The 27,741-nt window shown below is 36.5% G+C and overlaps 1 protein-coding gene across 10 annotated transcripts in view; it reads left to right on the plus strand.

Moving 5' to 3' along the window:
• Nucleotides 1–27,741, plus strand: part of LOC100646293 (TLD domain-containing protein 2) — a 294,489-nt gene that overhangs the window by 182,096 nt on the left and 84,652 nt on the right. For 7 of the 10 annotated variants that reach the window (XM_048405837.1, XM_048405831.1, XM_048405833.1 and 4 more), the window contains exons 2-3: nucleotides 11,147–11,215; nucleotides 13,248–13,354. In XM_048405837.1, coding sequence (XP_048261794.1) covers nucleotides 11,147–11,215; nucleotides 13,248–13,354 — 176 coding nt within the window. The remainder of the gene's footprint in view (nucleotides 1–11,146; nucleotides 11,216–13,247; nucleotides 13,355–27,741) is intronic. The other 3 variants (XM_048405838.1, XM_048405836.1, XM_048405832.1) reach the window with 1 other exon arrangement.

Here is a 27,741-nt window from a genome sequence, read left to right on the forward strand (position 1 = left end):
TTGATTGGCATTTTCTGGGTTTTGATTAAAGTTTAGAGTCGCATCCTCTCTTTGGTCTTCGCTAGAATCGATAAGAGAGCTCTTGGCAACTTCCATGGACAGAGTTCTATTTAAAATTCTTAGAATTCTTCATGCACGTCTTTCGAAATTCGGAAGTTGAATTCGAACGGAGAACTTTTGTCGCGGATATCGTATCTATTCGTTCAAATTCCACACATTTTCTTCACTTCATTTTTGTTCGTAACTAAGTTTTAGAGAATTTCTTGATGCTTAGATAGAAAATTAACAATTAATACTTTGTGCTATATTTTTGTTATATGTCACGTGCATTACACGTATTTCTACTGCTGTAAATTTCCCATAAATGAATGAAATACCTCGATTAAGTTATTAACGAGCTTCCTTTTAATAATCTGTCGTGCGACTAATCTTCGTGTTGATCGCAACGTTTCACTCTTATCGATGCTCTTTAGGATTGCAAATTCTAAATGATTAATGCAATTATTCTGATCGATCGATTTCAATATGTATCGAGATACCTGGCCTGTTATGAAATTTGTTCTATTATTAATTGGAAATTTAGCTTTTATTTTATGTAGACAATCTTGAAGGTGTATAAGAAGAAGCGTATGTTACGATGAAGAGATTGTAACGAGAAAATTGTGACAGAAATTAGGTAAATTAATTCGAATCGAGATAAAATAATTAAAATCATGTTTCGCTAACAACCACGGCAAGACCTTATCACGCTAATTTAACATACAAGTATGTTCGCAACACATGTTTCGCTCAGGACGCCCCGGGAGTATTTTTATTATTCAAAGCATATAATGGCAAAATAATAATAAATTGATGATGTAAGACAACATTCTCCCCCAATGGACCGGTTATCTTATTGGTGGTCATCGGCAACCACCGTGGCGCCTTGGTAACAGTTGATAGCCACATATTGTAACAAGGCTTTATTTCAACAAACCATTCACATTCGTAATTTCGTCCTAAGCAAAACATGCAGAATATATTGTTGAAACGTGTAGAAGATATTAACTGTCAATTTTCATACAATTTTTACAATTGTAAGCGCTCCGGTCACCAATGACCACCGTGGCGTCACAGGAGAAACCGTGGTGGTTGGTCATATATGACCAACGTGGCAGTCAAAGTGTTAAGAGGCTTGTCAAATTCCCACCTTCCAAAGAAAAATCTACAAACATACCTTTATTTGAACAAACATAAGAACTTCTTGCTATCTGACACGAAACAGCGCTACTACACCTGCTACGTTCTTTCCATCATTTTCGATCTAATTATATTTCTCTAACGTTAAAAGATATGCTCAGATTGAAGCAAATTTAAAAATAATCGCATAATTTCACATTTTGATTGCACGTTGAATGTCTTCTTAAAACGTTACCATTCTCTCCCTTTTTATTTCTCAGAATGAGATCAACATCGAAATATAAAAATTAATGTAGAAAATAATAGAACGAGAAGGCAACATTTGTTTCGTAATAATGAACAACAGTTCTGTACGTAATTGTAAATATTCTGTACGTTCTATATATTTGACGCGAATAATAATTCTGTTTCATAACAATTCTATTCATTAGAAGTAGAACGTGTAGTCTTTGAACTCGGCCGAAGGAACGCTGTCATATTACAAATAGAAAGGAATTCTCTTCCATCTGCTGTACAGAAAGAAAGATATTCTTCGTTAGAGTCGGATCTTAGCAGCTGCCTGCAAAGTAATAACGCGTGACTGAAATGATAAAGGACCTTTTCTGTCGATCGATCGATCGAATACGAGCGGGACGAACAACGACCCGGCGATATTGCGCCTGATGAAATAACGCCGTGTCGCCATAAAAATGTTTCCACGTTTGAAACAATCGCGAGGCAAAACGCCGTTTAAACCACAACACGTTCCCTCCGTTCTACCGCGACTAATAAAAAGTTTGCAGAAGCACCGGCTGATTTAAACGGCAGGATCTTTGTATCCGGAAACGGCGAGCTTACGTCGTGACTTCTCGGAGGAAAGTCGTTTTTGTGACAGCCAAGCGTACAATTAAAAGTTAAGACTGCCTGTTCTGAACAGTCCGCAACAGTCGGCTGGAAATTTTTCCACGCGCTCGATGCTTCGAACGTTCGTTTCGCGAAAGTTTCACCGCTTTAATTTCCGTTGTTTGCGCTTAACGCTCTGAGAAATTGTTCCCCAGCTTGCGAAAAACAAAAACCGTTTCTTGTAAATTATTGGCTTGTTCGAAACGTACGTATGTATTATATGTAATATGTATATATAATATATGTAGTGAAGATTATTGAAGAACACATTTCCTTATGTATTTACGTATTATATATAAAATGTATATAATATGATATAATACATATGTAAATATATATATAATAATAATTATATATATAAAGATCTTACTGTTAATCTTACTGATCTTTACTGTTCATTAGACAGATTCGCATTGAATTCTTTCAAAAATAGTTTCTTAAAGGTAAATAGCATTCTTGCTAATCGTCGTTATCGTTGGGCTCAATAGGCATGTTTCAAAGAAAAAAAAATGAAACTTCGTTGCGAACCAATGTTGGTTGGCCATGAAATTCGCTTCCCGATTAGATACCGCTCCACCTTGGCGAGTTGATTAAAGTGGAAGGTGAAGGGTAGTTTCATCGAAATCGTTCATAAAATCTTAATACCACTGGTGATATTAAATTCGTCAAGGAAACACAAGGGGGAGAAAATGGTGGGAATCAATTTTAATATCCTTAAATGTACAGAAGTATTATCTGAACATACAGGAAGAAATATAAATCCATAAATGGATACCAAATCATTTTATTATTTCCGTTTCGGGCTAATATACCGTGTGATATGCAAACTTTCAAAGATCAAGAACGTTTCACGTTGCGAAGGACGTAATTGCGGCACGCCGACGAAACCAGCGAAAATGAAACGTACGGGAGGAAAATATCATATCGCTAAGAAAAATGGCGAAGGTTAATCGCGTTTTAATCGTTGTTTGATCGAAAGCCGATTGAACGTTGCCAACGATGCGCTCGATTCTAAAACAAATAGGCACGTTTTTACTTATACACGAGCGCGAGATCGTTGTATTCTTCGCGATCGAAGCGTGACCGGAAGCGCGAAGATGCATCACATCTTTCCCGCCAAATGCAGACTAACTCCGGCTACGAGCAGATAGCCACGTCACGATCTCCGGCGCTGATTTACAGTGACGGTCCAGTCACGTTTCACTCGCGGCCCGTTAAAATATTATCCCCCGGGACGAGAACTGAATAATATTTCGTCGAACTGTAACCGGAACGTGAGCAAGAACGGCGTAAATCAAGTTACAAGCGTTCCTTTTATCTGCTTCTAATCCGGTGTTCGGTTCGACTGAAACTTCTGATTTTCATCGTTTAAAGTTTTCGTTGTTGAATTTTTATTTGAACTGGGAGAAATAAAATATAAGATGTATTCTTTTTTTAACACTTTGACTGTCACGCCGAAATCACATGTTTTTCTCAGAACACAACGGGAGAATTTTTATTATTCAAAGCAGATAATGGCAAAATAATAATAAATTGATTATGTAAGACAACATTCTTCTTCAATGGACCGTTTATCTTATTGGTGGTCACGGGTGACCACCGTGGCGCCTTGGTAACAGTTGATAGCGAAATATTATAACAAGGCATCGTTCATTTCAACAAACCATTCGCATTCGTTATTTTGTCGTAAGCAAAACATGCAGAATATATTGTTGAAACGTGTAGAAGATATTATTAAACAGTATTTGCTCATTCTATATATAACAGTAAAGTATGTGCACACTTCTAACTTCAATTATATGATTATAAAGCAACATTTACGATTATTTTCTAAAGTGTGTTTATAATAATATTCGTAGATTAGCCCTCAAAGATATGGATGCAAATACAGTGCACCGTTAGATGCAAGATTTATTCTCATTTTTTTTTTATTGATGTTCTAATGAAAATGTTTAATTGTTCAACGGGTTACTTTTTATTTCAAAGTATATTCTATTTATCGGTTATATTCAAAATGCCCTAACTGTCAATTCTCATACAATTTTTACAATCGTAAGGAGTTCGAGCGCTCCCGTCATCAATGACCACCGTGGCGTCACAGGAGAAACCGCGACCGGCCATATATGGCCAACGTGGCAGTCAAAGTGTTAAAATTGACGTTTTGACATGAGTTTGCAGTAGTACGTCGAAGCAATTATAGGGTCAACTATCGCGGACGATTTTATTGCATCAATCAAGCGGATAATAAAAGCAAAGTCGCATATAAATTTGATAAATCGACGAGCCGTTTTTGTGACATCGTGATGAACATTGACTTGTAGATATAATTAAAAAGGATATGCAGATACAGAGTTGGAAGAAAGGCGCGATCGTTTCTTGACATATTACGTTGTAGAAGATGCGAATTTTTACGAAACTGTCTGATGCAAAATGTCTGCCAAGGTGTCGTAGGAAATTTCGAAAGAGTCTCTTTCCAAGCGGCTCGAAGCAGTCACCTTTCTACCTACCGATGGAAGTCGTGTCGCGATTCTATTTCTGCCTTGTAAGTACCACGTACGTACACTATCGTTCATAAGTATTCCGATACTTTAATTGATTTACGCCAGTAAGACGTAGAGCGTGTAACATATAGTAGAAGCGATATGTGACATATTGTACGTCCATGTAATAAATTAATGGAAAATGAATAACCATAGAATATTTATTTAATCAATAGGTTGTACATTTTCTTCGATGTTTTTGCAAATGAGTTATTAAAATTAACCGTTGGAATTTTAAAAGTAGAAATTTATGGAAGTCGAACAAGCGTTAACTGCTTTTTTTTTATTTCAACGATGGAATTGCTGGATCGTTACGCGTTCAATAGAACTTAGAACCAAAATATTTCGATAAATTTTCCTTATTTTCTTATACTTTCGTAACTTTTTGACGGAAGAATATTCTAATTGTAATTAGAGCTATTGACGTTGCCAAATGCAACTAAGAACCTGGGATACTTTTGAAGCGTAGTGTACTTGGATAAAACTAGTTTCCAACGCTCTCGGTACCGATCGATGTAGACGGTGATCACGTTGATGCACTTATGGTCACGGGTCGATGTTATCGAGAGCGTGCATCGACGAAATGCGCAAGGGACGATAAACGTGGCTACGTTCCTCTTCGATGAACAGAATCCTCAACTCCGTGATTGCGATTTAATAAGCTGGTTTAATTTCTTTTTAACGATGCAATGATAAGCATTTGCATGTGTTCAGACGGTTAATTAGCAGGGAAATGTGCGAGTATATGGGTCAACGTGTCTGAGAAGATTTTTAAGATAAAAGAGAGGAAGAATGTCGGATAGTCGAGGAATTTTGATTATCAGTTAAAATCTTTGAGAATTATTGCTGAATAAATAGCGCGAATAACCAACGATGATAAAGTTTATGTAAACAATAATGAGAACTGTAATAACAATGTTCATTACAGGAATAAATGTTATAAGAGTGCAATAAAATATAATAACAAGGTGCTTCGCGTGTCTGATTCTCTCGTATATTTTAAAGAAGGAAAAAACCACACAAATGTGAAGCAAATGATTTTCGCTTATTTCGTATATTAAATTGCTCCTTTAGGATGAGCATGTTAAATCTGGAGTTTCTATGATATATAATAGCTACAAAAGATATTCCATATACAATCGTAGATATTGCAATTATTTATTAACGTGCTTTAAAACAAACACAACATTAAATACAAAGAACAGGGGACGAACAAACTAGGTAGAAAACAAGAACGATAAAAAATAAGATAAAAGAAGACGATTGACAAAGATAATTGAGAGCAATTATTACAAATAACAATTGTTGAGGATGAATCGCTTCAAGACAGTAACAGAATCATAGAAAATGTCAATTTTGTTGTCTATTAAGCTTGTTGACAGATATACACATTCGGCGAATAGAATTAGATTTACCACATGAGCTACGGTGTTGCTGTTCAAAAAAGCGTAAATGGGAATCTGGAAGTTCTGGAAATTCGTGGCATGTATGATGCGTCTCTGCTCAAGCAGATAATATGTTTCAGCTAAAAAACTCAAGTATATACTCGATTTTTCAATCGAAAGACACGGGACAAGCCATGTGTCTCGCTGCTATCCTTTAAGAATCTATGTCGGACACCTATCGATAGAGGAACATAAGCATTACTGGTAAGGAGACCAGATATCACAACTAAACTCCAAACGGGGACGAAGGCTGCAGTACAACTGTTAGAAAGTATTAATGTCAGTAAAGAGCTTCGATGCTGTGCTGACGAGACCGAGGATCTTGTAGCATCGGTTAACGATTCCGTGAATTCGAGTTTCAAATGATAAATTGGAAAATAACGTTATTATGGCATTTATACGCAAATTAATTTAATCGACTTAAAGCTCGAATATTACATTTCGTATCACTTACGCTAGTATTTACATATTATCGTATGACCACGAAGCTTTGACGCTATGAGAATGGAATGTAGAACTTGATATACCTCTGGGTTTGCTCCGCGCACAGGCATTACAAACACGTCGGATGAAAACTATCTTTTCAATTATTGATAGTGTTTTATCGATTTTTTTCGCAGAGAAGATACGATAGAACAGTGGGAAATTCATTCGCCAATATCGTCATTTTATTGGTAGCGTTAACATCGGGTGTTCTGGTGTTATCGATAATTAAGGTAGTAACCTGGATATCGGATAATAATTAGCACGTTATAACGACGAGAGATTATTTGGCAATCCTGAGTGTAGTTTGCAGAATGTTCTGACAAGTTGTACCTTCGTCGAACGTGGTTTGAACAAGTCGAAGTTTTGTTATCGATGGACGATCAAACGTAGCTTCGTCGAGCTCTTGATGTGTTACCAGTCCATCGAACGTAGTTTCGAACAATTTGTGCTTCAATATGCTGTCTATGGTGTTCGTATTTAGAGGACATGAAAACGGATACAGATTGGATATGTAGAATGCAACGTTGTCCATTGAGAGATCGTGGAATTCGAAGCAGATGAAACGTCAGGCTTGTAAAATGTGATACTCCTTGTATCAAAGGTAGGAATACGATACATACTGATAAGTCTGCCTTTGTAGAACACTATACTGGTCATCTTGGGGTCGTGGAACGTTATAGCGATGAATCTAAACTCGCAGAATTCGATACTCTCTAGAGTTTGGATCCGATCAATGTTTTATCAGAAATGATAATAGCGGATTTCGAGATTTACCAAAGTCGTTGGATATTCGTGGTCTTTCTGATCTCTAGATCATTGAGTTTCTGGTTTTTGAAAATCTATACATTTTCAAATATTTGATATTCTTCAGATGTCTACAATTTGTCAAATGTTTGTCGTGTCTGTGTCTCTAAGATGTTTGGAATTTCTTGGATCTCGGTGATTCTTCAGATCTTTAGATTCTAGATCAACGAGTCTGTGATTTGTAAATCTATACATTGAAGAACTTTTAGTATTCTTTAAATATTTAGAATTTTTCAAATCTTTGTCACGTTCATGTCTCTAGAATCTTTGGAATTCCTGTGATCTTTTAAATTTATAAATGTGAAAGAATTAGATTCCGAATCGCTGAAACTTCTAGAGTTATTCCAGAACCTTTGTAATACTTGCAACTTTTGTAGCATAGATTTCTAAATTGCCTGAAATCTCTTGCTTCTTTTTCTTTAATTTATGAATCTCTATAAAGTCCATAGACTTTTTAAAATTATTCTCAGTCTTATATGATTTTCTGGCATTACTCTAAGTCCTCTGTAGTTCTTGAAATCTTTGGAACCTTAGATCTCTAGAACATCTGCCATCTCTTTCTATTGACCATAAAATTTCTATGACCACACAAACCTATGAAAATATGTCAATTTTTAGATTATTCGACCTTCTAGAATTACTCTACGATGTCCATAGTCCCTGAAATCTTCCAAGTCCACTAAATTCCTGATAGAATTTTCACGGTTTCCTAGACCTCACCAATATGTATACAAAATCAAACGAATCACGAATCAAATACGTATCTACTCCCACGACACGGAACATCTGTGAAACAAAATATTATTCTCAGAAATATTTCATATTATCGTACCAAGAACTAAAGTTGTCGTATTTTCCTTGGACGATTTGTCAATTGGCTCGAGAGTGAAATTTATTATTTATATTTCCCTTCCTCTGTGACCACGTACTTCCTGCACCTTATTGACTTCGCTTTAGCATTACGTATTTATAGTAGTATGAAATATTACCGAGAGAACGTAAGTACGTGTTTCCTGTTTCCTAACAATTTACACAGCCGAGACCAACTAAAAACTGTTCGTTTCGTTCTTGCGATCTTGATCACAGTGTCAAGCGTGAAGTTCGTTAAAATTGTTGGCGGAGCAAAACACAAACATCGCGCGTAAATCAGAGCTAGTTCGATCGAAACTAGGTGCTGTTTATTTATTTTTCCCCCGTGTCTCGTGCTAGTCGATGATTCCGATCTGTTAACAAGGCAGCCTGCCAAACGTGACATTCTGCTGTTTCCAAAAATATAGCCCGATGATATCACGCTTGTTTTTCCTAATAAATTTCCTTCGTTGTTTTCAACTAAAGGACCATAGCTAGATATTGCAAGGAGCAGAGTTTGATTACTTCGATTTTGCTTATAGACGACAGCTGCTCGAATATATCAGTGTGATTTATTGTATGGACTGGTCCAACGAATACAATGGATGCTGTACTCTTCTTTGCGACTTACGTGGCAATTTCTACCTTCTTTAGCGTGTTCCTTTACGATTACCGAATAACGTTAAACCAGAGTGGTAATATAAATTTCTTATTTTTATTTCTTGCGTTTGTGTCCACTTAAATTCTGTGTTACAGCGGGAAATGGCCAAACCGCAAATTCATAAAATTGCGAAGCTTTGGGGATATGTAGGTACGTATCACGCAAATTTGTTCACTGCGCCAATTCATTCTAGAAGGGTGAAATTGACCCTTGAAAATCCGGCTATTTCCCCATTTTACGTTATAACGCGAGAGTTATAAGAGACAGAAAAAAGGTTTTCATACGAAAGTTGGTTACTTTTCTAAATCAGGATTATCGTTTGACAAAAGAAATATCGATGTTGTAGCGAGCTATGACGCAAAATCGGAAAATAGCCGGATTTCCAGCAGTCAATTTCATCCCCTTAGGGAGAATTTGGGCGGCAAAAAAGATTGCGGAATATATAGGTATCTATATATACAGGGGTTGAACAAAATAATGGAAAGACTTCTTACATACTATATATACCATATATGTATGTATGCCATATTTATATGTATATATAACATATAAAAAGCGTGTCCATTAGTTTCTCCAATCCCTGTATATATAGATCCTCTTCGTATCGGCGAAGTTTCATAATTTATTGAATTTATGGCTAATTTTTGTCTGTTATTAAATTCCTTAATTTCCTTCATCTACTTGATTGATCTTAATCTTCCTTAATTGATTCTTAACCTTACAAGGCGTCTGTGGAATGAAGTAACAAAACGTAAATTCTAGGAACAAAAGCCACTTTCATCAGAAGACTTTCATCGTAATGCACATTTGCAACTATTGTCCGTAAATATCGTGATACGTAAAATGGAAATTACGATCGCGGTGCTCCATGAATGATATTAGTGCGACTCGTATAAATCCAAGAAAAAAATATTAATAACTTGCAATGAAAGGGCAATTGATTGCTCGATTGATTTTATTACCGAACAACGAAGCAGGAGGGTGTTTTCTGCTTCAGTAGTTCTCTGGCGTAATATAAACTACAACTGGATTCGTCGTCTAGAGCAGAAATACACGAGTCGACCTCGGAAACCCGATCGAAAATAGAAGCAAACGGTCGCTCGAATGCAGATCCGGTGTAACGAGTGAGCTCGTCAGGATAGGGGACGGTAATCGAATTAAAGCATCGCTGGTAGTTAGCGTCGGATGAAAGCTGTGACATGACGCTGCGAATGCGCCGTTTCAAATCGAGCAGATCCAGCTCCAGTCATCGTTCGGGGATATCTATTCTGGCATCCTTCCACCATCGTGTCTTTATATTCCGGCGCGTAATTCGATAATTTGATTTTGCTCAATGTTATGCAAATAGTCCTGCATCGAACAAATTCGTACCGATCGAGCTTGAAATCTCATTCTTCAAATAAAATGCACAAGATTATGTCAGATTTTCTATTCATAATTACATTCATATTTACGTTCACACATTTCCTACAATATATTCACACTTTCATGGTCGATAATAAGAATGAAAGTCAATAAGAGATAAGAATAATCTTTGATATCATTAATAAATACGATTATTTATTGGGTCAATAAATGCTGATTTGATCTGTATTATTCGTTAGAAATTACACGTGTGTTTCATTGAAATTACTGAAATGGTTTATTTTATTTTATTGTAAAGGTTTATCGACTTTTGAAGTCGTCTGAATAATTACGGGCATCCGGGTATATATCCAAGGTATTGGCGATTGCAATGATGAAATTTGGAAAGTTTTGGTCAGTTGGGAATAATAGTAGAAAACATAGTTTGCAACTGTATGCTTTTAAATCTTTGATGATGATGTCACACGGTATGTGATATTCCAATATTCCAAGAATTACAGGAAAGTATATGCATGAGCATCGAAATGTATGTTGTTTTGCAGTTCATTATTTTTGCAATTACCTGCTTGTGTGAGATGATTTTATCGTTGTCGAATTCGAGACTCGAGTCTCTTGTCAGCGTGACGACCATTGAATTTTATTTAGTCGCTTTCTGTTATATTTTTTATTTCATATCGATTCAACGTACCTCTTGGTTTCCCTTAGTTTGGCGAAAAATGAACTTTAAATTCGATATGTAACAACCAAGGCAATGGAAATTGCTACATTTCACAAATATATCGTTCGTTTTTCTCTCGAACTGAAATTATCCCGTCATTACCCAATTTTACGATCCCCATCAATTTTATTCGCGCATTAATTTTATTTTAAGCATTTTGGCACGCAGTTGCATGTAAACTCACCGCTGTCGTTTTGGATTGTTTGTTGCATCGTAGGTCCAGGCGAATGTCCCAGGATATCACGCATTCCAGATCCACAGAAAATCTCACAGTACCCTATTTCAGGTATGTACAACTCTACAAATTTCAATTAGAATGGCTGTACGACGATGAGTTGCAAGCATTATGTATAGGATTAGGCAAAATATATATTTTCTGTGTGTCTACAATTGACTTCAAAAACAGACAATGCCATGTAACTTAGAAATTATTTATACACATATCTATATCTTTTATTCGCTGGTCATACATCGTACTATATTATTTCATTTTCTCTTTTCATTCTTATACACCGTGCGTCTCATTTTCATCGATACACGCAGATATCTACTAAACTGTACATTATTGGAAAAAGTATTACGAATAAAGCTTACTTTCCTTCACGGAGATGGAGTATCCAGACGGAAGTTTCGAGATTTTAAGCCTGACCTTTGATTTTTCAAATCGGACGAGAATGGAGCATGCTATGTATATTTTAAATTCTCTACAAAAAAAAAGTATTAACACTTTGACTGCCACGCCGAAATCACATGTTTCGCTCAGAATGCCACGGGAGTATTTTTATTATTCAAAACATATAATTGCAAAATAATAATAAATTGATGATGTAAGACAATATTCTTCCCCAATGGACTGTGTATCTTATTGGTGGTCACCGGTGACCACCGTGACGCCTTAGTAACAGTTGATTAGCAAACAGTATTTGCTCATTCTATATATAATAGTAAAGTATGTGCACACTTCTAACTTCAATTATATGATTATAAAGCAGCATTTACTATTATTTTCTAAAGTGTGTTTATAATAATATTCGTAGATTAGTCCTCAAAGATATGGATGCAAATACAGTGCATCGTTACATGCAAGATTTGTTCTCATTTTTTTTGTTGATGTTCTCATAGAAATACTTAATTGTTCAATGGGGCACTTTTTATTTCAAAGTATCTTCTATTTATCGGTTATATTCAAAATGCTCTAACTGGAATTTTCATACAATTTTTACAATTGTAAGAAGTTCAAGCGCTCACCAATAGCCACCGTGGCGTCGCAGGAGAAACCGTGACCAACGTGGCAGTCAAAGTATCAAGGTATTCGAGTCGAGGAATGGTCGATTCAAAAGATATTCTAACTTTGATTCTTGCGAATGTTATCGTATGAAAGACGAGGAAAGATAGCGCGGGTATTTCTACGTTCTCCTTTTCGTACATTTCGTCCTCTTTCGTACATTTAACTTGACGAAGTTAACATGGTATACCTTTTAAACTAATTGCATACGGGTGTACCTTAATACTTTTCTCTAAATAATTAAAAACAAACTGCATCGAGCGATGAATGAAGAAAAATGTACATATAATTCCATTTAAAAAAGACAAAGGTAGCCTTGAAATCCCGAAAACGTATTCACCTAGGCAAATCTGGTGGTCGTCGGAACACGTCCCCCTTGAAACAGAACAAGTTTTATCTGAAACGCTTTCTCGAATAATGTATCGACTATTGTCAATCTGCGAATATAAAATCAAAGTTTTAACCATTCGTCAGGAAGGATTAAAAATCCGCGGACATTGCACAAATACGAGAAGTACGTACTCATCGGTTTAGCGGATTTTACTTGTTGCAACATCAGATAACTCGTTCGCGCCTTGTGCTCCTCCATTCGTCAAACTTGTTATTTCTCTCTCTCTCTCTCTCTCTCTCTTCTCTCTTTTGTAGCCGGCAATTTCATTGACGGAAGCCTTCTATTGTTGCTCGCTATCTTCGCAGGCCATTCTGTGCCGTGGATACGTCTTTTAGGGTTCGTTTATATACGACGCATGGCTCGTTGCATCGTGAAATTGCATCGTGTCTCGCCTCGCCGACTCTGCTTTTGCAAAGAATACAGAAAAGAAAAATGAAAGAATGAAACGGAACAGAAGAGAAACAAAAGGCTACACGAATAATATTCTCTATTTAATCGTGTACGATTCAGTTCTGTTCGTTCGTATTAGAAATTTCGAAACTCGTTCGTTCCAACGAACCTATTTTAACGTAGAGAGTCAAGGAATGGAGAAAGTACGGGGTTTCATCGTTTCAATGGTTAATTAAACTTTTGCTTTCGCAGGAGCAAGAGTCGCAGCGTGGATCATGGATTCGCCGCGCCTTTCGATTGGGATTCATCGAAGAACAAGGTCGAAGGACGGTTCGAGTCGGTCGACGAATTCACGAAGGGTGAGTAAAATATTGTTTCCATAAATGTTTATTTAAGAAGGGATTTTCGGGTAACAATAAAAAAGGCAGGTGACTTTTATGAATTTATTTTTTTTCTTTTTTGTGGGTCAACTATGAGTCATATGGGACTAGACTTTTTTGAGACGTAGATAGCCTTAAGGTAGAAATTCATTCTTTTATCTCAGTTCTCCTTATTCGTTCGTTGTGTGTATTATACACAAGTTCTCGTTTCAAGTAGTCGTCTTTGACCATTGAGCTTTGACCTTGTTGTAACCATTGTCACGGTCATCCGAAAGCAAAAGTTAAGAAATTTACTTCTTTCGGCAAACGAGTTCAATTTATATCGTTTAAAAGAGATATTATAAATAAATGATTAAATCAAAATTTGAGGTTCGATTTTTGGAGAAATTTGTAACAGAGGGAATTGATTAATCGATTACTCTTTCGCTTATCACTAATTTAAAAAGTTATTAAACGTGACAGTTTGGAAAGTTAATAAACGATTAGAAAAATTAAAATAAACAAAATTACATTTTCATAAGTACTTCAAGGCAACATTTACATGCCAAAAAAGTCTAGTCCAATAAGTGAAACTAAAAAAAACCACTTTCCTTCATCGAAGGACTTATTTTCTTAAACTTCCTATCTTCGTTTAATATTTTAACGAATTTGAAGTTCCATCGAAATTTTCTCTACGATCGTGGGACGTATAGTCGTTGAACAGACGTTAAATCAACGTTTTACCGACATATCCGTAAAGCCAACGAATAAAGGAATGATAAGCAGAAAAATCAAAGAAACACACCGATACGATAATCGTAACAACTACTAGGACAAACAAAAAATTGCGTTAGGTCGGCAAAGAGGAAGATTATAAAAGGAAAAACGGGGGAAACGGAGCAACATTCACAGTGGTTTATCTCGAGAACGAAACTCTCGCAGAATTTTCGTTTCGCCACGCGCTCACAAACCGCGTAATTGCTGAATTATCTCGTACAATTAATCTTTGCTTTCTTTCTCGAAATTCCAATTCATCGGGCACGCACCGAAAGTTCTACTTACGTCTGCTTGCAATTGAATTTAGACCCGATCCTGTCGATAACATATCCTTAGAGTTTATTACGGCTTATCGATGTTAACAAGATAAACGATTTTCACCGTGAAAAAATATCGGTGAAAGTCGAAAGCGATCCAGTGTTCTGATAATAGAGATTGCGGTCGAAATTCATGGTTAAGTAACTGTATATCACGTGGAAGTATTAGGTTGTCCGAAAAATGTCTTTCTTTCGCAAACGTGTTTTTTACAACAGTGCACCTTCAAATAAACGTGAAACCAAGTCTGTGAAATGTCGTGGTGTTTACCTCGACAGAACAAAATGGACCGCACGTAATTCGACAAAATAATATAAAACAAAAAACATTTTGCCTCCATTATTTCCTCATAAAACGAAAGAAACTTTTCGGACAACCTAATAGATACGGTAAGCTGCGCTACGACGAACTACCTTACAACTGGTAGATGCTACAACGCGCAAAGATTCTGCAACAAATACGAAGAATTCCGCCTTCGTTGCGACTGTAAAGAGTAAACATTAACTGACGATGCGAATCTCTTTGAATCTCTCTTTCTCTCGATTAACGGTATCCAGCGTGTAGAAGATACTTAAACAACGTAAAAAGTCGTGAATAGCGCTATAAACCAGCTTGGTGGAAGATGAACGAGTATCGGATGTCACGGTGAAGAGGCGAGATTTGTTTATGGGAAGGTTGGCTAACGCGATTGCCTCGCCATTTTCTGACTCGTGTTAAAGAAATAGATTTCATGTTACTTTTACCATTTGTTTCTTTTAGATCATATTATATTTTTCCATTGTTCAAATCGTTGTATCAACGATAGCCTTGTTTTCAACTGTCAACCTGAGACGAATTACACCTGAATATATTACGTCTCAACTTATGCTACAACTAACGTTGTTCGAGAAACAATTCCGTTCGTTCTGATATATCTTACGATATACTAATAACTATTGATAAGGATTTATTGATATATCGATAGTATAATACTTATTGGTATATTGATAATATTGTTCACATGACGATAAAGCGAATGAAAGCCGTGAAGAGACTGTAAATACTTATTACATTGGTCACTTACCCTTTTATTTTGTTTGCTCTAACTTATCTTTATCTCGTTAACTTACGTTACAAAGAGTTTGTATTATTTTAGAAAATAATGTTTCACCGAAAGAATAAGTTGCTGGCAGAGATACATATTTAAGATGTTTCGAATAAAACGTTCAAATTATTGCAACGTTGCTATCGCGCCATTGTATAAAATAAGGTATGGAAATCATTTTAATAAACCTCTGTTTATCTGAACTCGCACGAGAATTTCCATAGTAAGAATCAACCGCTTTTTTTCCACTGTTTATTATACCTCGTTCTCATAATAGAAGTTCGTGTTTAGATAAGCGAGTTGAATCAGCACAAGATTAATCGGTCGAACTAGCATTTAACTAAAATTTCGTTCCGACAAATGGACTTCTAGTGTAGCTCGTTATCGTTTCAACGAAATGAATTTTCGGACATGGCACGCCTCACTTGTTACATTTCACCTGACGATAACATTTCGATATCATCGATATTCAAGTCAAACCGATCAACCCCGTTACGATAAATCATTCTGTTTTTAAATGGTTACATATCGACCTATTAATCGAGAAAGACGAATCAGCTCCTCGTCCATGTAATAATTTTCCTATTTAAAGATTCTCTATTTTCCCACGTATAGTTTGATTTTTCCCATGCGTAAATTATATCATTTTTATATTTTCAACGACTCGGATTCTACACTGACCTAACTGAATTTGATTTATCTTCGCTATTAATTTTAATATCATAATAGTAGAAGTTTTTCATTGAGAAATGACTCGGTCCAAATTAGCTAGTCATTCATATAGTAATTGCCTTATTTAAAGATCCCCTATCTTTCCGCGTACAGTTTGATTTTTCTTACGCGTAAATTATGTCATTTTCACATTTTCAACAACTCCGATTCCACACTGACCTAAGTGAACTTAATTCATCTTCGCTATTAATTTTTAATATCGTAATTGTAGAAGCTTCTAATTGAGAAATAGCTCGGTCTATAGTTAATCGTATTCTCCGATAACAAAGTTTAGTAGCTTTTAAAATATCGAGTGACTCGGTTTCATTTTTAGACGGTTGAAATATTGATAGTGTTCGTTAGCAGCGCCTTTACGCGGAAGCTCAGATCGATCGTTTGAGGAACGACTAATCGGAGCAGACGACCGTGTAGATCATGATCCAAAGCCGAAGGTCTTCGTCGATCCTAGGCGCTAAAGCATCGCCTATGCAACCTTACTCATTGCGAATTGCATTGACTTACTTTCTTAAAGTGGCACAGATGCCAGACCTGATCGATCGCTTCGCGCGCCCGCGCACCAACTCAACTTTAATTGACATTCTTCTCGTGAGATTTGTCCGCGCCCGCGGATTTTCCAACGATCGGACGATCTATAGTCTCTTCGACAAACTATACAAAGTGTCTGGTGCGGACTGTCAGAGATTTCTACGCGCTTGTAAAAGTTCGAAAGCGCAAAAGTATATAAAACGGCAAACAGTAAAGTACTCGTTGTAATATTTAGCACGTGAAATAAATCTCTGCTTCGATTACATATTTTTAATCGTATTCACAAATGATTAATGAGCTTCCATAGTAAATTACTTGTCGTATGATATATAGTGATTGTTATCGGTTTTTGAGAACTTTTTCGACGATTGTCGGTAACTTTTTACAATAGTTATTATTCAAGTTAGTTCGTTATCGAATGCAGATTTTATTTGATTGGAACGAATTCAGTGGAACTTTATTTCAACGAAAATTCCATCGAATTTGATTATCCGAAGGCAAACCCGTATTATACGAACTTCGGTTATATAAATTGTTTGTCCTCCGACTGGTTCAAATAAATGGAGTTCCGCTGTAGTAAAGGCACTTGCATCGATGCTATCACGTTCTGTCCTGGTTTGTTTGACCAGCGAATCTATTGACATAAATCTAACGTAACATAATCGATAGATCCAGGTCTCAAATTAAAAGCGAAGTCGTCATTGTTTCCTTTCGAGGTTTCAATAAAGTTTCTAAGGATATTCGTCTATTTATTTTATATTTGTAGCAAATAATAACAGCGATGAACTTACGAGACACTCGGTAGAGATGTTGACGGTCGTTATTTTTACAGCTAACTTTCGTTCTTAGATTATAATACGGCTATTTTTAACGCAAACAGGCGAACGAGGTAAATTTATACCGGTTAAGTTACTAGCATCCGTTGCGATATTTAGCGAGTAAGTTGTTCGCCAAGCTGCGCTTAATTGAAACACGAGGCTGCTTAGAAGGTATATAACGTATTGGACGTTGAAAATTAAGATTAAATAGGTCGAAAGTTCCTTCCTTCCTTCCTTTTTTTTATCCCTGGAAAGTATAATCTCTTTCATGGTATAGTTTAAGGCGTCCATATAATATTAATTATAACATTAATTGTAACATTTTTGTTACTTTGAAACAAGCAATTTGTATATCTATATTATGTGTATTATACGAAACATTTTGAAATTTCACGAACACCATAACTAGACACAACTATCATATTTATTAAGTATAAAATCAATTTAAGCACGTATACAGAAATTGCTAGTGTTAATGAAATTTTGTATGTACAAAGCGGCCGAATAATTATGTATAAGCATGAAGCGATTCTTTATGAAAAAATAAAGAGAAAGTACGGAACAACAATTTGTTTGTTACATAACGTTTCGTTTTCGAGAAAATCGGGTTTGAATCTGTTTCAAGTATACTTGGACATGGCTAATTCCTGATTGAACAGAAGCAGATAATCGACAGGACGTTATTCCACGTGCGAAAATAAGTCGAAAATGTGAAATAAAGTTTGTCCACAGGACGCTTTGTTTCCGAAAAAAAAATAAATTTGGAAATTTATCGTATTAGGCCAATTTCTAACTAAACATCTATTTCCTTGAAAATGGAGCTTTAAACGGACAAACCTTCTATTGATCGTTTACTCGTGTCCAGTCGATGATTATTCAAGCTTAACCCCTTAACCTACGATTTACATTCGAGAATTTTGAGCCAAAAAATTATCATCTACGGACTATGCCCGTAGTTGTAAGTTAAGGGGTTAATTCACAAACTTCCAAATTTAAAAAATCTCTTAAAAATGAGACATATGAAGAATCCTTTATTCTGTGCTTTCTCTTTATTTTCGCATAAGAGATCACCTCACACGTACATGTTATTTGGCCACATCCTGTATAATAAATTCATAAAAATTTTCAAAATACTTTCGTGTACTTCACACACATACATATTATTACATTATATAATATATTACATTATTCTATAGTACATTACACTATATACACATATATATGAAATATCCCGAGTATAGTTTGTATTTTTTATAACAACCATTAGACGAACTAAATCTCTGCTAGAGTTCCATTTTTTCGGTTTTATTAGTAAAAATACGAGTTTGCTTAAATATCCGCGGACTAACGGTAACCAAGAAAAAATACCAAAGAGTGACAGTACTCGGAGCATGATACTCAGAATTCCACGTTTAATCCAACTCGAGCAACATAATAATTTAGGTTGCCGATTATACATCGCTGAATTATTCATTCAACGTTAAACATTATTTACGAGCAACGCGTCAACCCCATAATCCGGGAGACACTTTTATCTCGGAATTTGCATTCGAAGCAAGAATTAAAGTTCCCATACTTTCTCTCTGTATCCACTCGTTTGTTTCACCTGGTTAGTTTTACAGCGTCGTATCGATTCGAGCGAAGTTTAACGGTCCGCTCGTTTTTCCTATTCCGTTTCCACCAAAAGACAAAACACATCGGTGTCTACATATATCGAGCGAAGACCAGCATCGCCAGGAAAAGCGTATACTTTAGATCGATTACCGATCGATCCGTATAGCGAGTTTTGAACGCAACGAGCGTTAATTAAATATTGACAGCTTGTTCGGTTCGTTAAATCCAGCTTTTTAATTACTTGCTTATTAAATTTAATCAGCATAGCTGTTGCCGTGATATATGTCGTACCATGGCTAGAAGCGAACCAAGTTTTCAGCCTTTCTCTAATTAAAGTTCTCTGTCTAAAGATTTAGATTCATTCGTTGTTGGTTATATACGTGGACTGCGAATTTTTATGGCTTTCTAGGAAATACGAGCGTGTAAATTGCACAGAATGCACGTAATATGAAAAATTATATAAAATGTGCAAACTACCATACTCTTTATCATATTTGGTACGTAAAATAATTTTCTATCGAGTCTCTCTACTTTTAAAGTTATATTTTCGAAAATGTGAATTTGCATAAAAATCCGCAGTCCGATTATATGTTATATACCGAGTGTTCCACATCCAAATCGACAAACTTTGTCAACGTGCTTGGGAGATCAATTTGTGGAAAAAATGTCGCACACCGTGGACCGATTCGTCTTCGTTTTCCAGATATGAAAGGGAGAGTGGTATAAAATAATGCATTCAAAATAAATTAAAATGCTTTAAATGAAATTAAAAGACTTTTAACGACAATCGATTAATTCAAACTATTGAGTTGGCAACTAAGTGATTGCGGATTTTGTCATTAGGTGGTATTGACAAAATCCGCAATCACTTAGTTGCCAACCCAATACTTTTCACGGAAATGTAAGAAATGTCATCTGTCATGTATCATTTGCCACGCCAACGCCTTTCCAAATTCCAAATATTATCGCGATTGCTTAAACAAGTCGTAGTTAACGCTAACGCGGTCAAATGACCGGTATAATTGAATTAAAAATTGTACATTCGCCGTTATTTCTTTTGTTCGTCTAACTTTATGTAAATTCTTATATTGTCCGATCAATCAATTTCTTAATTTTTGTTAATAGAAGAATCTACATAAAGTTAGACGAACAAACGAAGTAACGATGAATAATGTAGAATCTTAAATTCAATTTTGAAACTGGCATTTGACCAGGCCAGGTAAGGTTAGTGTTAACTCAATTTCGTTCGATTTCTCGCAGCTTTCAAAACGTGCACTTGCCCGGTTTTCGCAGCGAGGTCTTCGATTTCCTTGTGAATAAGCCTACGATATAATCCGTTTACAGTGCAACGCAGTATAGTCTGTACAACGTAAAACAGTATAAAAATAAGATAAGGTCGACTAAATATTTTTCCTAAAAATGTGTCGCGATCTACCTACTAAGATCTCGACATTTAACACATTTTCTTATTCGAACACGTATCTTGTGTACTAACAAATGACAAAGAAGCAGAGAGTATTAGACCAACGTGATATTTTATTAATATAATATTTATAGTTACTACGATACTAAAAAAACGACGACCGTTTGTTTCTATGAGTCATGGCTAAGTTGCGTTGCGTGTCGTCTCCTATCTATCAATGATGTTATCAATGAGCGTGTCACGTAGGAGGCACAAGAAATCACGAAATTGACAGATCACCGGTGATCTCCTCGCGTCGCAGTTTGAACGTTTCACAAATCAGGTAAAGAGTTGAACTTTAGATATATTTAGTAGTAAAATTTATTGTACGAATCCAACAGAGTGACGGTTCAGAGTGTTAGAACAGAGAATGTCGAGAGCTGATTTTAGGAAGGTTTATATACTATGAGTTTCTCGAAGATGGTATCCCACTGGGGGTAGCCATCCACGTGTTATTTAGCAATTAAGTTAGAAAAATTTACCAAATGTCCAACTGGACGAATTGTAAAGTACAAATTAAATAATAAAAAAAACAAAAAAAAAAATACTATGGGTTTGGCTCCTATAGAGGGGATGTCGCCGAGGGTATCATTGGGACACTCTCTACGTTGTTGCTTCGATGGTCTGCGGGATGTTCGTTAGATCCCTTTGGGTTTTCTATCGTTAATTTATGGCTCTGTGACAAGCGAGCAAAAATCGCTTCACGTTCAACCGGTCGATCGCGATCGACTTATTGGTCATTCCTGTAACACGGTATAACGTAGCGCTGCGTCACCGTTTTAACGATCATCGTCGAGAAGGACCGTAACCCATCCATACGTGTCACGAAAAACAGCGAGTTCCGGAGGAAGTTTCGTACTGTTCCAATATTTTCGACGCTCCGATAAAAGGTAAACGTGGTAGAACGTGCTCGCAATTCGTTATTCGGCCCTCCACTCTCGCGCCGCCTTTATGTACGTAACCCTATCGAACATTAAACACGGACAACCAGCGAAACGATAGCACATAACGAGAGGAAATTCGATAAACGAAACGAATGGAAATTCGAAACGAAGGTTTCCGTGATTAAGTTCCTGTTAACGTTTCATTAAAGAGCCGCGATATTGACGGTAATTTGAGCATGAGTTGAGATAGTACAGCGATGAACACGAGGCGCGGCAGAAACAGAGCGAATGGTATGAGTCGCAGGAAGCGGAGATCACGTGGAAAATTTAAATGCACAACGCCGTTCTGATACAGTGCCTGGGAGCACTTTATTAAACGCAGAATCCATGTCCGCCGCGAGAGACTAACCCAAATACCCGTGTACCACGAAACACTAATAACACTTGCCGTGTATACTCGCGTGCCTTTAATGGCCGGCGTGGATTTGCTAAATGACAGTCGCTCGAATTCCCGGCCAGTCGCTCGGAAATTTATCTAATTACTGGGATAGCGCGGCCGTACCACCGGGATCGACCCAACGGTTCTGGAATTTGTCAGGCTACGTTTTCGAAATGGGTTCGTTCTACAGTCGCGATTTTTGTGGAAATTTATTCGTTAAGGTATTCGTTTCACGGCAAAATCCTTGAGGAGTAGGGCGAACGCACTGCTGGAGCACTGGAAAAGTCGTATATTCTTCGCACGTGTTTGGCAACGAGATTCTGTCGGTAAGGTGAGCGCTTCTTTCCTCGAAAGAAGATTCTTCCAATTATTTTACGCGATGTGTCAGTTCTTCGACAAGTTTGCAAGAAATTAATGGAAAAGTCATTTTTGCAGCGGCTGGCTTGTGTGGATTACGCGTTGAAATATTCTGCTTTGAAGACGAGTACATACGTATCTCCAATTGAATAAGATTCTCTAAAAATTCAATTACGCGAACATTTCGAAGAAATTGTAAGACACTCGATCTGTGCTTGCAAGTCCTTGGTACCACGTTGTTCCGGCCATTCTTGACCCAGTCGTATTTTCCCAACGTTGGAGCGTATCTCATGTTTGAGCAAGACTGTTGTGAGAAACTCGTGCACCGTTTCTCTTTTCAATTTTGTGTTACGCATTCTCTTAGAGTATTAGAAATATCTTTTGCTAGAACGAACAAGATTGAATTGTAAAGATATAGAATTGCAAAAAGGTTGAAAAGTACATATCGAGTTAGAATTAATCGATATTGTATCGCGGACAGACTGCGTAAGAAATATCAGGTGAGCTATAAACAATGAAGGCGAGAAAGCCTAAGTGCCGACAGGCCGAAAGGGTCGAGAAACTTCAATGGGCCAAGCGGCCTATCAATGTGTCGTCATGACGTGATCATGATCGCGGTCGATTACGGAACACGTACGTGGTAGGGGTATGAGAAAATACAAAGAAATGCTTAAGCGAGAAAGGCGAATTAATTGGCAGTCGTTAACTAAGAGTCGAGTTGTGAGGAGTGGAGAGTTGAGTTGCCGAGTTGTTATGAGTTGTAGTACTATTAGTTGCAAGTTGTGAATTATCCATTTAGTTATCTTAGTTATAGCACATTACTGTATTTAGTTCACCTTAAATAACCATCGTCTGCTGTTTAATCCATTGTAAATGGATCTATCTATCAATAAACTTATCATATATGATAGAAATCATTGGAAACACTAATTTCTATTAGGTTGTCCGGAAAGTGTCCTTCTTTTACAGACACGTCTTTTACGACTACGCATCTTTATACAAACATTTTTTTTTTTATTTGGAAGAAGTTTACAATCAATTCTCATTGAGAATTATTCTGAGTAAATTATTCTGGCGTGGTACTCTAACATGAATAATAAGTGATTATTGTATGTTTGATTCTAGCTGAATCTAATGTTTAAATCTAGAGGGTAATATCTTTTTAGCCTGCGGATCTGATTCGTCGTGTCAAGTAATTGGATAACTAGTAGGTTTTGGTGGTTGTTAACTCTTATGTTATATCTATTACTGAATTTGGATATTTCTTCTTTAACTGTAGGTATCTTAAGGTCGCGATGTATTGTTTCATTGGTAACATACCAAGGTGCATCTATCAAGGATCTTAGAGTTTTTGATTGGAATCGTTGAAGAATTTCTATGTTGGAATTACTCGCTGTTCCCCATAGTTGGATCCCATAGGTCCAAACAGGTTTTAATATGGCTTTATATAGCATTATTTTACTCAGCACGCTTAAGTTGGAACGTCTGTCAATGAGCCAGTAGAATTTTTTTAATTTTAATTTAAGTTGTTTGGGTTTGTTTACGATGTATCGTTTCCATGTCATTCTTCTGTTCAGAATCACGTTCAGATATCTGACTGAATCTTTGTTTGGAATTGGAATATTATTTATGGTCACCTGTGTTTATACAAACATGAAACCTAATTTGTCGAACATTGCGATCTTTATTTTGATAGAACAAAATGTATCATACGTAATTCGATAAAGTAATATAAAACGGAAAATGTTGCGTATCCATTATTTCCTTATAAAACGAAAGAAACTTTTCGGACGACCTAATAATATTTCTGAATAAATAAATCCTATAATATGTTACAATGAATTGATATTATGTAACTTGAGTTTCATTGAGTCAATTTAATGCTTACCTACTTACTAAACGTACATAGGTTGCCTCATACCTGACGCGACGATTTTCATCGTTCTTTTTAAATCGTAGACTTGTCGCAGTATTACGTGATATACATGCGAAAGATTCTGACGAACTATCTTCTAGAACATTCAGTAAGTAAATATTTGCCATCCGCGCGTTTCGATGTTTTTTAATATAATATAGGCCTAATAATACTCGAACAGTGCATAAAGTATGCAAACGAAGACAACAATATCATTTGTGTTTTCTTTGGAACATTCACCGATATAGCTTTATTCCCGAGTCGACTGATTCGAAAATGGTATAAGGTTCGATTGTGCGTTCTGCAGTATGCTAGGTATTCATGAAATTTCAGATTACTTTGGTCGGGAGACAAAGTAATTTCAGCCACGTAACGCGAACATTCAAGCTTCGTTCATTCGTATCGCTTGGAATCTCCGAATCTTGCAGCTTCTGTGTATTATACGTCTGCAAAAGAATCGCTGGCTCGGAAATTTCTCTGAATGTCGCGAAACTGACACTCCGCAAAATGAAATATCTTGTAGAATTACGCCTTCTTAACCTAATTAAACGTCCTAACGTTAACTTTTCAGAAATTTGTACTAGTTCAATTTCGTATACACGTAAAATCAAGTCCAGTTTCTAGGCCATCGGGCTGAAATACGTACAATTGACGGTAGAACAACACCGGTCACGACAACACGGATTTTCTTACACGCGCATGTTTTTCTCGGTCGATATTGCGAGAGGTTCCGAGAAAACATACATACTATGCATCTAGTCCGTGTAGTAAACCGTGACTTTGTAACAAACTAGACGACTAACGGAGAGCGTTGGAAAAAACACGCGAATCACCGTTGCTAAAAGACGATCGGCTAGACAATGCCTGTATTTATTATCGTTGTTGTCACGAGGTTAGTCGTGTGTAGATCATCACGTCATAATATAAACATAATATATGTATAAATGATATAAGTATATACAGTGGCTCACGAAAATATTCGAACGCTTACATATGCAAATTTGAATGGCCTAAATAATGTACATTAACACGTTGACACCGGCGTGCACCATCGGCGGGTCATACGTGTCTGTCCCGTGAGGCGGCGTGCATCGCGATGGGTCACACGTGTACACACATGTCACATGGTTCACAGAATAGGATTATATTATTTTATCTCAACATTATAACACAGCTGTGATTTTTGAAAGTAGCTAGCATACGTACTGACCTTTTGTCAGTGCATTTTAAAAATTTAACGTAACCTAACACTATTTTCATCGTGCATGTTCCTTATCCGACGAACACGCATGACTATTTTGTTTCCTGTACGGAATTGAAAAATTTTTTGATTCGCGCTAGGAACGTCTCTTGTAGAGAAATGTTCACAGAATTGCGTGCGATGATCAGAATTCGCGTCAGAGCTCTACTTTTTGAGAAAGGTCGAAAAGAGTACAAAATTAGGGCCAAAGCTGGTCCCGTCAGCTTTACTTAACACATTTATAGATATATGCAAATTGATATTGCCAAACTATTGTGTATCAATGTATTAGCTGAAGTTCACGGAATTCATTGAACCCAACAGGAATCGTATAGCTTTTGTAATTTTGCTATAAATTGAGGTCAAAGTTGAAAAATTGCGGTCGTGTCGAACAGTCTAATCTGACGCTGCGCCGCCCCACGAAGCAAACTATGCATTCGGGCGCCGCCTCGCAAAGAAAACCATGAATACCGGCGCTAGTGTCACGTAAAATAAAAAAGAAGATCCCAGATGAAAAAAAAAAAAAATAAAAAGATAATTTATTTTTGAACTTTCCAAGACTGAAGTTCTTACAATTTGACTTTCGATGGGATCTGTTTCTTTTTTCTTTGTCACCCCTCAATATCCCTAATATCCACGCGTTTGTTAGGTTCCGCGACCGTTGCCACGCACGCCTTCTGCTAGAACATTCGGCGAAAGAACCGTTGGGATATCGATGGCTCATTAGGCACTTCGGCGATATACATTGTCGCCGAGTACCGCTACATCTTTATCTTCATCATCAATCCATCGGATTCGAAGGGTGCCGGTCGTGACACCAGCGTTAACGCGTTAAAGTAATTTGCTTAGACAAGCATATGTCAATAGGAAGATGGAAGTCTTAAGATTATGTGAGTAAAATTTGAAAAGGATTCAACAACGTAGGTAGGAGGTATGATACATTTATTAGAAACACACATTGTAAGTAATTGACAAAAGTATTTGAACGCTAAATATATTATTAAATTATTTAATATTAATATTTTATTGGACCACCTCTGGCAACAATAGTATGTCTCAATTAACGTTCCATACTGTAAATTAATGATTTTGTAAAACCATACTCAACAGAGTTTCATATTTCTATAATTTTATCTTTCAATACTTGCTTTGAGATTATCTGAAATTTATTTAATCTTTTCCCGATTTCGTTCCATAAATTTTCAATCGAATTTATGTCTGGACTTTGCGGTGGAGTAATTAACATATGTGGTGTGTCCTATACGATCCATTCTTTCACAATTCTAGCAGTATGCTTAGGATCATTATATTGTTGGAAGTGAAAATCTTCCAATAGTCCTAATTTACGTGCACTTTCTTTAAGGTTATTTTTTTAAATATTTAAATATTTATATTTATCAAGTATTCCATCAATAAATATCAAATTTCCGGTGTCACTGGCAGCCATGCATCCCCACACCATAAACCAATCCACTTCCGTGTTCCACTGTTTGATGTAAATGTCGAATTTCGAATTTCGTATTTGGTTTTTTCCACACATAATTTTGACCATCCGAGCCAAAAACGTTAAACTTCGACTCGTCCGAAAAGATGACTTTGTCCCAAAAAGAATTATCTTTATTAACCCTTAGAGTGCTATGGGCGCGTATATGCATCTGGCGAAAGCTATCGGTGTGGACTAAGGACACATATATGCGTTTGTCAATTTTTCCGAACACCTACGCAGAAGTAATACTATTACGTTTGTGTGAGATAAATATAAATGCATTCCTTAGTAACGGCAGTAAACAAATGCCAATAATGCCTCGTTATAACAGCTGTCTACCTGTTTCGCGGACAATCGCATCTAATTATCAAGAAGAAAATGTGTTGTTTGTGCGAAAAATAAGAGAATGCAGAAAATGCGATGTCGGATTATGTATCGATAATTGTTTTGAAATTTTGCACACACAACTGAATTATTAACTTGTGCTATATTTACTAAATTTAGTTTTCTAGTTTATTACCCAAATTCTATATAATTGTAAATTTCAATGTTTATAATAAATAATTAATACTAAAAAATAACGCTCTTGAATCATTTAATCTCGTACAAAAGAATTACTATAACTTATTACGATTTGCGCTTTGAATAGTCAATCAGCAGAGTTCAGTCTAACGAATAAGTACTCCGTCCACAGCGATCGTCGCGCGCCGTCCGTACGGACCGCATAAGCCGCGAGTAT

The sequence above is a fragment of the Bombus terrestris genome, chromosome 5, assembly GCF_910591885.1.
Source record: "Bombus terrestris chromosome 5, iyBomTerr1.2, whole genome shotgun sequence".
Taxonomy (NCBI): Eukaryota; Metazoa; Arthropoda; class Insecta; order Hymenoptera; family Apidae; genus Bombus; species Bombus terrestris.